Here is a 13361-nt window from a genome sequence, read left to right as displayed (position 1 = left end):
AAATTAATGAGCGGATAATCCCCGCTGGCACCCCTTTACGGGGGCTGCCCTGGATCCCCTCCATTCCTCAGGATCAGAATTTCATTATAATTGACATCAAGGACTGTTTCTTTTCCATTCCCCTTGACCTCCAGGACTGTGAAAAGTTCGCTTTCTCCATGCCCTCGGTTAACTACCAGGGGCCAGACCAGAGGTATGAGTGGGTAGTCTTACCTCAGGGCATGGTAAATAGTCCTGCCTTCTGCCAACATTATGTGCCACAAGTTCTTCAACCTCTTAGGAGCCAGTCAGATATTATTTTATATGTCTATATGGATGATATCATTATTGGAGCCGCAGATGTCCAAGTGCTAGACGCTGCCTATAGCAAGCTACAAAGAGGAGGACTGCATATAGCCAGTGACAAGGTTCAGAAGGTATACCCGTTTAAGATCTTGGGGGCAGAACTTAAAACTAGACTCTGTGTGCCCTCTTAAACCCCAGTTATCCTTCCAGTCATCTTATACTCTGGTGGAGATGCAAAGACTGTTGGGAGAGATTAACTGGTTAAGACCCTGGCTTCATCTGCCTACAGAGGAGCTGCTTCCGCTCCATGACTCCTTGAAGGGCAAAGTGCCCACTGATGTTATTACAATAACTCCATCACTTCAAGCAACATTCCAAAAAATCCAAATGGCCCTAAATATGGCACGATTGGCCCGCTACAAGCCTGAGTGCCCACTTTACCTTTGGATCCTCTCCGGGTCTTAGCTTTCTTCAGCCACTATTACCCAGTCAGGCGAGCCTCTTCAATGGGTGCACGCGTCAGTGGGAGGAGCTCCCAGGGTTTATTCCCAGCTAGACCAGCTAGCTGACTTGGTAATTAAGGGCAGGGATACTTCCCTGAGACATTATGGGCGAGATTCCGATGTGCTAACCATTCCCTACCGGCTGTCAGATTTTGAATGGGTCAGAAGGAATAACACACGGGTGTCCAGTGCCCTGGAGGGTTTTATGGGAAAGGTAGATTGCCATTATGGCACCTCAAGGTGGGTGACCTCATTTTTCAGGCTACAATGGACCCCTCCTGTACTTTTCTCTACCAGGCCTCTTGTCAAGGCTGCCAATGTTTTTACAGGTGGGGGAAGAGTGGGGTCTGCCATGGTGGTACGCTCCACCTCCCCTCCTGCCGATGGGAAAGGAAACACCCATTACTTTGAGGCAGTTACTGGATCTGCACAGTTTAAGGAACTGTATGCAGTCGCCCTGGCACTAACCCATGTCAAGCAGCCAATGAACCTGTTTTCTGACTGTTTGTATGTGGTTAATTTGCTACCAAACCTGGTGTCCTCATGTATTAAATTAGATGAAAACCCAATCACTCCTCTGATGATCCAAGTCAGGTCTCAACAAAGAGCGGGCCAAGCCTATACTCTTACAGCACCTTCGCAGACACCAAGGACTGCCTGAGGACCTGACACAAGGTAATCATATGGCCGACCAGCTGGCCACTAATGGGACTATTGTAGCTACGGTCATTGTACAACCTCAAAACCTTCAAATGGCCCAAGGACTCCATGAGCGTACATATTTAAACTAGAGAGGGTTACATCAGAGATTTCCTTCAATTCCTATAAAAGACTTAAAAAAGATTATTAGGACTTGCAAGTCATGTATGCCCTTTCTGCAAGTCCCTCCTCTGCAATCTCCGGGGTCAACCCCAGAGGCCTAAAGCCTAATGTCATCTGGCAAACTGATGTGACCCACTATGCTCCTTTTGGAAGGTTGAAATATATATTTATGTCCATAGATACTCATTCACATGCGTGCTGGGCCACAGCACATTTGGGGGAAAGAGCACAGCATGCTGAGAGCCACTTCCTACAATGTTTTGCTATCATATCCTAGGGCTCCCCTTACAGGTAAAGACAGATAATGGACCTTGTTTCATCAGCAAGCCTTTACAGGCCTTTTTCCAAACATGGAATATTAAACATACCACTGGAATACCATACAACCCAAAGGGTCAGGCCATAATTGAGAGGCATAATAAGACCCTGAAGGATCAATTATTAAAACAAAAAGGGGGGGAAGCCCCCATGACCAGCTGAGGACAGCGATGTTTACACTGAGTATTTTAAATTTCTCTAAGGACCAACCTCTGTCGGCTTTCCAGAGACATTGGTCAAGCCAAACACCCTACTTAAAGGTGGAAGTCCGTTGGAAGGACCCCCTTACAGGAGCATGGCGAGGCCCGGACCCACTTATCAGTGCGGGAAGAGGCTTCGCATGCGTTTTCCCAACTGGGGAACCGAATCCAATTTGGATACCAGCTAGAGAATTAAAATATTGTTCATCTGAATGACCACCCAAGGGCACCTGCCCTTGAGGGATGTCTCTCCTTGTTTTCTCTTCAGGAAAACAAAGACCGTGGTGGATTTTTCCATGGAGAAACGGGAAAGCCTGCCTGTACCAGTGATGGACCCAGTGTTGGCCCTTTTTCTTCCCTGGACCTTGCCTGATGCCTTTTGGCGCAATGTTTGCTGTGGCAGCGTGGCCCATAGCGTTGCACAAGAACTAAAGGGAAATTTTGCACACTGTTGTTCCTTCCTTTGCCCTCCCCTTGCTGCTTATCTTAGGGGCCCCCATTGGAGGGAAATAGGAGCTAAAGGGTTTGGACACCTTATGTTTTATGACAAATGTTTACAATAAGCAAGGGACTGGTACCTTGCTGCAATGTTCTCTATAAAGTGTTTACTAACTTCAATCGTTAAGTTACCAGCACCCTGGCTGCCAAATCGCCAGGACCCGAACCTGCCTCTACCTCACCATCGAGGGAAGGGAGAGCCATCTGCACTACCTTGAGCGACACCGAAATGGACCAGGACTCCTCTATCTCCTATGGACTGAGCCAGATAAGAGACCCTCCACTGCCTGGGCTGGCTTTGAACCGAGATCCTCAGATCTTAGCCTCCTGAGTAGCTAGGATTTTAGGAGTGAGCCACTGGCACCCGGCTGAACATTGCATTTTCAAGCACCTTTTTTCACTTTAATCACTATATATCTTGAACATTAAGAGGAGTTTGGTTCTTTTTAACCTGGTAAATAAAGTAATTCAATTTTAGAAATGGGATTAAGTATTTAGTTTCAAATGAAAATTTGCAGCTTTGTCAAGTATCCAATACAGCCATTTTTTATTAAATTATTTCTTATTTGCCATTTTAGGAAAAAGGTTCAGTTCAAAATAGCAAGTGCATTCACAGGAGGAAAAGAAGTTTCTTTTTTCCTAATCAAATAGTGCTTGTCTGGAATCAGAAAGTGTCTCTATGAGACTGAGAGAAATACATTAGCTTGTCCGACACACCCTTCTTTAGTTGAAAGAGATTATTCAGGACTTTCTCCAATCATAAGACTGTTCTTCTTCAAAGGATGTGATTTATAGATATACCTAGTTTCCACATATTCTATGTACTCTGACATCTTCAATATGAGTACATGAGACTCAAAAAGGAAAATAAGGAATATGTTAATGAAATACAAATATATTCTTATAGGTATTTATAGTAGCCAAAAGGAAAGAAAGAAGAAACTTGTGAGAAGATATACTATACTGTGAAAAGCTTTTAGATCAGACTTTTGTGGATTGATCACTAGAGACAGGTGAATACGTTACTTGGTGCTCTCCTCACTGACTTTGCTTTAGTACAACTGGGGCATGGGTTCCAGGTGAGGTTGACATTGCTGTTCTGGGGATAACGTTCAGGACCAACCTTACAGGCTATCATTTCAAATTCTTGTTGTGGCATTAACGTAAGAGCTATATATTAATCTTTCAATGCATAAAAGTATTTTTAAAATTTGATCTTTGGTACTATCTGATGTAACAGTTTGTGTAAATCCTACTTCAATTTTTTCATTGATTAATATGGAATGCTTTGGCGGGGGGGTGGTCAGGAGCCTTGAATTCAGGTGTTATCCTTGAGCTCTTTTATTCAAGGCTAGCATTCTACTACTTTGAGCCAGTGCTCTAACTTTGAGCCACAGTTCCACTTCTGGTTTTCTGGTGGTTAACTAGAGATAAAAGTCTTATAGATTTTCCTGGCCAGGTTGGCTTTGAACTGTGGTCCTTAGATCTCAGCCTCAGGCATGAGGCACCAGCACCTGGCAATATGAAATGCTTTTAAATGAGAATTTAAAAACTAAACTATCTTGAAATTCTGAAGGTAAAAATAGAATTTTACATAGCAGATGGATTACCTCAGGATATATAAATCAGATACTTTCTGGAACGAATCTCAATATCAATGTCCGCAAGTGCCCGACAGGTAAGATAGGTACAAATGAAGTAGCCCCAATAATATGGAAAACTGAAGAGGCCATGTCCCCTGCCCCAACCCACCCCCAAAAAAACATGAAAAAAATCTAGATATGACTCTGTGGCTGACGTGGTAGAACTCTAGCCATGAGCATTTTAAAAAAGCTCAGGGACAGTGCCCAGGCCCTGAGTTCAAACCCCAGGACCAGCACAGGGGAAAAAAAAAGTTACATAAACACACTCCTCCCTCTCTCTTTCCCTCTCTCTTCTCCCTCTCCTTCCCCTCTCCCATCTTATTTCCTTTTGCTTTATTCTTTCTACAATATTGATCACAATTTGACACACTAAACAGTTTATTTTCTATGATGGATGGGCTTTTGTTGTTTTTTCTGTTTACTTCTCTAGCCCTAGAACAGTGTTGAGTATGTGATGGCATCCAAAGAAACAGATGAATGAATACTGATGACAGAGCAAATGAAACTGGGCCCTGGCATGGGACAGTGGCTAATCACCTAAATAAACCCAAGTGAATCATTCTGGTCCTCAAAAGATCTCTACCGTAAATGACAGCCTTTTATAAAAGTACAAGTGAAGTTATGGGAAAATGATATCACCTCCTCTATGGAAGTCAGTAGGAAAGTAGAAAGCCAGGACTACAAAGACCTACAGAATTCAAATCTAACAACTAAGTTCACACACACACACACACACACACACACACACACACACACACAGAGCTATGAAGCTTCAGGATTTAAGAATGTAAAGATAAAAAAAAATTCTAAAAGGAAATACTTTTTAAGAAATATTCACAAAAGCAATATGGAGTCCTCTAGCTTACTTTTCCACCATCTCTCTGTTGTCTCTAACTTGTTAAAGCCCTATGCACATTACTAAGTGTCTGTGGTGGAAGGAGAAGGTTCCACAGCATAGAAAGAAAAACACACAAGGCATTTTGGAATAAGTTAAAACTCATCCTCTGAAAAGACTCAGGATAATCCTCAGGGCTAAGATTAGCAAAATGATTAGAAAAACACTGAAGACAACACAAAGCAAGGTCAGCCTCCCTTTGATCTAATTCCTAAACATAAAGTCACAATTCTCAATAAACTGTTAATGGCAGTTGCAGCTTTGTTTGATAACCACATATTTCTCTTACCATTAAACTATTTTAAACTGAACAAAAAGAGAAAGGGCAGATAAAGGATTTTAAAGCAAAACTGATACCACTCATCAGAGATCCCTAGAACAACAAATGCCAGTAAAAATATCATTGCCTCTGGCCAGGCCTGTGCTGGCCTGTGCCTCTGTCACGCCAATAATCCTGGCTACTCAGAAGGCTGAGCTCTGACTATCTTGTTTGGAAGCCAGCCCAGGCAGGAAAGTCTGTAAGACTCTTACCTTCAACTGACTACCAAAAGGCCAGAAGTAGAGTTGTGGCTCAAGTGTTAAGAGTGCTAGCCTTGAGCAAAAAGGTTAAAAGACAGTGCCTAGTCCTGAGTTCAAGCCCCAGGATTATGGTGCACACGCACACGCACACACACACACACACACACACGCACATACACAAGCACACATGTACCCACACTCTATCTATCTATCATTGTTTCAAACTCATGAAGTCCTTGCATGGCTCAGGAGCTGCTACTGGAGGTACTTACAGAAAGATTACACTAAAAAAAAAAATAAAATAAAAACAACCTAAAAAACACCATGCTTACTTGCTCAGGGCTCTGTCATGAAATGACACAACTGGATGGGTGATATTTCAAATAAATTTAGAAGATATAACCATTTAATTCTGACATTACTCACAAACTCATAGTCTCCATCCTGTGGTATTTTCCACTCTGAAGAATTTTTCAGCTGGCCAGGTATACTCTTGCCAAAGCTGTTGATCTGATTTTCCTTTTCCTTTTGCTCAAAGTATTCAAGGAAAGATGGTTTCGCAGGCTGCATGGTCTCATCCCTTCCTGAAAAAACAAGAAAGAGAAAAGGTAAAAAGAAACACCTGTATTTTAGGTAAGTTCAGTAAACAGATCTCCAGGGAGGCTATCATCTCTTTAACAGTAGGCTTTTCTGATTTCCTTCAGAAATCCAGGGAAACAGAAGAAAAAAATGCACAAATGTGCAAATGCTCACTCAAAATATTTCTCATAGACTTGAATAGAATCCAAAGTTCCCCTGAGGGCTGGGAATATGGCCTAGTGGCAAGAGAGCTTGCCTCGTATACATGAAGCCCTGGGTTCGATTCTCCAGCACCACATATCTAGAAAACGGCCAGAAGAGGCACTTGAGCAAAAAGGAAGCCAGTGACAGTGCTCAAGCCCTGAGTCCACGCCCCAGGACTGGCAAAAAAAAAAAACAAAAAAAAAACACCAAAGTTCCCCTGAAAGATATGTGGAATCCATCCTTCTATACAGAAAGATTTGCATGCTCCAACAACTAAACAAGCTGTGAATAACAATTTTTGATTTTCTGTAACAAATAACCTCTGTGTTATTTAGACTAAAAACAACTGAAAAGCAAATGTCAGCCATATACACTTCTTTCTTCCATAGGTAGTTAGGAGGATAATACAGTGAGGTGACCTTTCTGGATAAATTCAAGATTGAATTAAAAGAACAAGAAACATATGTACCAAAAAAAAAAAAATTAAGAAATCACAATCCATCTACTCTGTGAAATGCTATGTAATTGTTTTTTCTGGTGCTAGGGGTCAAACCAAGAGATGGTACTTTGTGAGCTAAAACATTAACTGTTTTTTGTTTGTTTTCTGGGATTTTTTTTTTTGGGGGGGGGGGGTCAGGACGCTATCCTTAAGCCTTTGTGTTCAAAGCTTGAGCTCTCCAACTTTGAGCCGCAGCTCCACTCCGGTTTTCTGGTGGTTAATTGGAGATAAGAGTCTCACAGATTTTCCTGACTGGGCTGGCTTCAAAACATGATCTTCAGATCTCAGCCTCCTGAGTAGCTAGGGTTACTTACAGGTGTGAGCCACTGGCGCCCCGGCTACATTAACTGTTTTTTGGTGTTTTGTTTTGTTTTTTAAATCTCTTTCAAATAGATAAGAATCAAAAATTCCATATGAATTATTTCTGCCTTCATCTTGATGTTAATATCTGATATCTATTAGATTTCAAAGTTTTATTTATTTATTTTTGGGGGGGGCAGTCCTGGGCCTTGGACTCAGGGCCTGAGCACTGTCCCTGACTTCCTTTTGCTCAAGGCTAGCACTATGCCACTTGAGCCACAGCGCCACTTCTGGCCATTTTCTGTATATGTGGTGCTGGGGAATCGAACCCAGGGCCTCGTGTATAAGAGGCAAGCTCTCTTGCCACTAGGCCATATCCCCAGCCCAGATTTCAAAGTTTTAAAAACTATAATAAATTTTGGAAATAGAAAAGTTTTCTTTTAATCTAATCACCTATTCAAACATAAGCCAAGAGTGAAATTCACACATTTCTTAGAAATGACTGGTTAAAAGGTTACATATATCAGATTACCAAAGACCTAAAGTTGATTTTAGAAAGAGCACCTTAGAAAAATCCCTGCAATTTTGTTGCGCGTGCGCATGTGTATGTGTGTAGTAATATGAGAAGAAAAAGGCTGGGAATATGGCCTAGTGGCAAGAGTGCTTGCCTCCTATACATGAAGCCCTGGGTTCAATTCCTCAGCACCACATATATAGAGAAGGCCAGAAGTGGCGCTGTGGCTCAAGTGGTAGAGTGCTAGCTTTGAGCAAAAAGAAGCCAGGGCCGTGCTCAGGCCCTGAGTCCAAGCCCCAGAACTGTCAAAAACAAAACAAAACAAAAAATATTAGAAGAAAAACATCCTGTCCTGAGCCTGGGGCACCACTCAGGTGGTAGAGTGCTTGCCTAGCATGCACGTGCCCCTGGTTTTAATCTCCAGTACCACAAATAAAAATCTATATCCTTGGAATCAATGGTTTAGATTCTGTTCCTGACTACAGATGAGAGTTTTTAAGTTCTGTGTATTCTACTACCATGCAAATAAAGCAGTCAGTTTGCTAGATGTAAAATACAAAATACCACATGGAGGAGGCTAGTCCTTAGTGGAGGCCTTCATCAAGTCAGTCCTAGCTGCTATTCTACCAGCTGACCATACAGCTAAGCTAACCCGACCAGACCAAAAGAAATGTCTAGATGAGTGCAACTTAGCAGTCAATCTACAGAATCATGAAGTAAAATGGTTGCTATTTTAAGCCATCAAATTTTGAAGTGTTTTATTGGCTAGTAGATGTAAGCTGGATATAGTGTGTCTTTACTCCAGCCCCCCATTCACACACACACCCTACATTATCCACAAAAAGAGATCTATCCTTGAGGAATTCAATTCAAATTCAATAGACACTCACTAAATGCCTTTGACGTTCAGGCTTTCTACTAGGTGCTTTCACATATGTCTCATCAAAACCCTTGAACCACAGAATGAGGGGGAAAGGACCTGCACTGACATGCACTACCAAGAGCCAAAGCACTACTACTTTTGAAGTACATGTTATTTTCCCCACTTTATAGGTGAGAATTTTGCCTAAGATTTATTTCATAGCTAGTAACCAACAAGGATAGGATCGAATACAAGCGACCAGGTTTTAAGTCTGGTGAGCTAACCCTTATATTATAAATGCTCTGAAACCAAAATGAAGATTCTTGACATGTTAGTGGTGCCATTAAGTTGAGTGCAGAAAGAATGAGGGAATGGAATTTCCCAGGAACTTTATCTTTGAACTTTTCTTTCGGCATCCTTTAGTTAGATGATCAAGAGCTGGACAGCAGCCTGACTGTGCTGAAAGGCTTAAGACAATCACTCCAAACTGATTAAAGGCTACACTGTCCCCAGGGCTTCAGCTGGTTGGCTGACCAGCTTTCTGTTTCAACTTGAACTTTTTTCAGATGTATCCCAGGCAAGGAAGACATTCAGTGAAATAATAATAGAAGAAACCTGAAGCCATGGGGAGACTAGACTGAGAAAAGCCTTAAAAACAGCCACATCTTACTGATTCTTTTATCTGATGCAGGAAATGCATGAACTCCTATACTGTAACTGGCCTATTTTTCTCTGCGAGCCACATCTATCAAGCTAAAAGGGCAACCTGTCTAGCCCTACAGGCAAAGGAGTTAAATGATAAACACTTAATATCTTCTGCTAATTTTTTTGTTGAAAAATGCTACATACAAGCAACAATCCAATGTGGAAAATGACCTATATAATTTACGGGGAGGGACATGAGGGGGAAAGAGAGAGTGAAGGAAGGGGTAACACTGTCAAAAAAAAGGAAATATCTTCACCTCATTACCTGACTTAATGAACTGGTAATCCCTCTGTACAATCTTTTAGTAATCACAATAAAATTACATTTTTTAAAGCAACAATCCAGCTGGGTGCTGGTGGCTCATGCCTGTAATTCATGGAGAGGTCAGGAGAATCACACTTCAAAGTCAATCCAGGAAAACAAAGTTATCAAGACCATCATCTCAACCTTATTTGGTGAAATAGCATGTGCCTATGTCCCATATGGTCTCCCTATGTGAGGCCATAGATAAAAGGACTGCAGTCTAAGGCTAGTACTGGGCAAAATCACAAGACTAAATAACTAAATAACAAGCAAAAAAGGGCTGGGTGTGGCTCAAGTGATAAAGTGATAAGAGTGCCTGCCTAGCAAGCCCAAGGGTGATTTCAAATCCTGCCCCCCTTGGATGGGGGGTAATAAGAGGATGGGGGTGACAGTTGCACAACTGTGAATATACTAAAAACCACTAACTACACACTCTTAAGAGATGCCCATGGTTGTAAATTACATGTCACTAACTCAATGTTCAAACAAGCAGCAAGATCTCTTCTCTCTACTGTTCACTCCTAATTTTGGATTTATGTGAACCAAAACATAATGATGCCAGGGCAGGGCTAACTACAAAGGAGTTGGACTTTATGACCTCCCATTTCAAGCTTCCATTTTTCAGACTTGTCACTAAGTAAAACCACAATGGGTAACCGATTCTTTCCTTAATTCCTACGACAGCTCTTTTCTACCTGAATGGTAATTAACTGTTCAAAGAAGGGAAATGGGTAAAAGCCAACATTTTCTTCTCTGCTTTATACATAAAAAAAAATTGCAAGGAAAAACTCCAGTAATCCCTTGGTGTTTCCTTCTGGTTTAGAATACTATGCCATCATGTAAACTTTTTAGGGCTTCTAGGAGTTTTTGTTTGGCTTAGGTTTTAAGTCTAATATTTGTTAGGTATATGATTTGGGGTTTTGGTTTTGTTCCTTAGCACCTGGTTGCTTTACATGTATCAACTCATGTACTTATATAAATTACACAAGCTGTGCTGGGTCAAAGCCAGGTGCCAGTGGCTGCATCTGTAATCCTAGCTACTTAGGAGGCTGAGATCTAAAGGATCACAGTCCAAATCCAACCAGGCAGAAAAGTCAATGAAACTTCATCCCCCAAATAATCAGCAAGAAGCAATGCTACAGGTATAGCTCAAGTAGTAGAAAACCAGCTGAGTTAGCAAGCTGAGCAAGTGTGAGGTCCCAAGTACACCCCTCAATACTACATATATACACACATACATACATACTACCTGGTGCCAGTGGCTCACACCTATAATCCTAGCTATCCATGAAGCTCCATTTCTTTCTGACAAAAACAAGATGGTTACAACAGCTTTGGGCACCAGAGAAACAGATTTCATTAATGATCAAGACTGATTTACCTACCACTTAGGCAAAAGAGCCAAAGTATATCTTTTGGAATTACTTTTGTTTTTCATTACTATTGTGCCCCTGTTCTGGGAAAACATATTTCTTTGTGGCTCTTCTTGGCTTTCCTCTTACTAATGTAACTATACTGCAGTACCTTAAATTCCCAAAAATACAGACCATGAACCCTTCACCAAGTCACGGTGAGATGTGGTACATCCATGGCTAATGCGTGGTCTGGCAGGGTGTTTTGAACAAATTTTCAGGCACCAAGGTGTCTATGCTTTTCGGCTCATCCAAAAAAGAATTTTTTTTAGAATGTTAATGGCTTCCGAAGATAAATGTAGGCCCAACATCTGGACACAATAAGAAAATGGCACAAACTATTAGGATTTAGTCTTTACTCTGGCAGGATGACCTTGACTATTTGTGAAACTGTGAGAAAAGCTAAAGTAGCAAGATGTCTGCTATTCCATTGTAAATGTCACCCAAGTGGGAGCTTCTGATAAAATACACAGGGAGCCACGGAGATTATCTTTCAGGGATGGAAAACAATCCAGTCAGTAATAAATTCCACAGTATTAAGATAAGAGGTTGAAACTTCACAAAAGAAGGCTCATGGGGATCCAAAGTCTGGCCTGTCTTAGAATCTGTCATCTGCTGTGCTGAGCTACTTAACAGATTCTCAAAAACATCTATCTTCTTATTGCCAAGGAATTTAACTCTCTCTCTCTTTCTCTCTCTCTCTCTCTCTTCCACTTTCTTCTCTGCGTATTTGTAAAACATTACTGAAATGAATAAGTGACCTTCCTTTAGTTCAACCATTTTCCTGCTGATGCTCAGACACACTTAAGGTGGCACTTAACATGGTTAATAACAAAGAGTACTGACTAAAAAGCATAACTGTAAAGAAAAAAAGGAATGAGGATGGATATAAATAGTCCTGGCTGCAGGAATGTTCAGGTGCAATAAAAAAAAAAGTCGCTCATATATTATAAGACTTATAAATATCTATTATAATACCTACCATGTTTTAGCATTTAAACACTAAGTATTTTATGTACATTATATCATGCCAGCTACAAAACAGGAACTTTTCTATGCCATTTTTTTTCAGGCTAGGAAACTGAAGGCCCAAAAAGGGAATAATTTTCCCAATAAGACTCAGTGTATAAGGCCTAGAACCAAAGATTCAAAGACTGATTCTGAAAGTCTTACCAAAAGAAAGTTTTTCATTTTTTACTCAGAAATATGATTCTAGCCAGGTGTTGGTGGCTCACGCCTGTAATCCTAGCCACTCAAGGGGCTAAGATCTGAGGATCGCAGTTTGAAGTCAGCCCAGGCAGGAAAATCCTTGAGACTCTTAACGTCAATATATTACTCAGAAAAAGCCAGAAGTGGCCCTGTGGCTCAAGTGGTAGAGTGCTAGCCTTGAGCAAAAAAAGCTCAGGGACAGCTCCCAGGCCTTAAGTTCCAAAAGAGAAATATGATTCCAGCAAAGCTAAATGTCCTAAATTTAAAATCTAGTAAATATGTGTGCACCTGTCTTATGATGCTAAATAGGAGTGACAAATATACACAGCCCCTTAATACTCTCTGGTGATAGTTTTTAAAATTCTGAAGCAATCAGAAATTGGACAATTAGGTTACAGTGGTTTTTAAAAAAAGTGCTAACATATTTTATGTCCTAACCACTGAAACTGCAAATGTTATAATCCCAGAGAGAATGAAAAAGATAACACACAAAAGAGGCAATGTTTATAACAAAAACGCCCTTCAGACAACTGTAAGTGAAAAGAAAATAGGCCGCCAGTCAAGAATCTTTCTCTTACGCAGTTCTGACATGTGTATCTGATGGACAGTGTTGAAATAAAATCTTTTCAGTAAGAACCTGACCTTTGGTTTTAAAGGAGGAAATTCACAACAGTGAATTTCATGCCCCTAAGGACTTTCTGAAACTCTAAATACATGTTTTCACCACATAATACTGTGACAGTAATTTATCAGAGTTGCTTTAAGTATGCCACTATACCTTAAAATTCCATTTTAAAGAGATTAATGAGTTTATCATTCTAGAGAGACAAAGAAGAAGAGGGGCTGGGGATATAGCCTAGTGGCAAGAGTGCTTGCCTCGTATACATGAAGCCCTGGGTTCGATTCCCCAGCACCACATATACAGAAAATGGCCAGATGTGGCGCTGTGGCTCAAGTGGCAGAGTGCTAGCCTTGAGCAAAAAACAAGCCAGGGACAGTGCTCAGGCCCTGAGTCCAAGGCCCAGGACTGGCAAAAAAAAAAAAAAGAGAGAGAGAGACAAAGAAGAATTCTGTGAACTAAATGCAATGT

General features: G+C 41.1%; 1 protein-coding gene across 3 annotated transcripts in view; it reads right to left on the bottom strand.

Annotated features, from left to right (window-relative positions):
* The window catches only part of Stk4 (serine/threonine kinase 4), an 80282-nt gene that overhangs the window by 33103 nt on the left and 33818 nt on the right, over positions 1-13361 (bottom strand). For all 3 annotated transcript variants that reach the window (XR_007211361.1, XR_007211362.1, XM_048349492.1), the window contains exon 10: positions 6110-6267. Coding sequence is in view for 1 of the 3 variants with exons in the window: in XM_048349492.1 (XP_048205449.1) it covers positions 6110-6267 (158 nt within the window). In the remaining 2 variants the exon portion in view is untranslated. The remainder of the gene's footprint in view (positions 1-6109; positions 6268-13361) is intronic.

This window comes from Perognathus longimembris, chromosome 6, assembly GCF_023159225.1.
Source record: "Perognathus longimembris pacificus isolate PPM17 chromosome 6, ASM2315922v1, whole genome shotgun sequence".
Lineage (NCBI taxonomy): Eukaryota > Metazoa > Chordata > Mammalia > Rodentia > Heteromyidae > Perognathus > Perognathus longimembris.
Note: the sequence above shows the minus strand (reverse complement) of the source record. Positions and strands in the feature narration are given on the sequence as shown.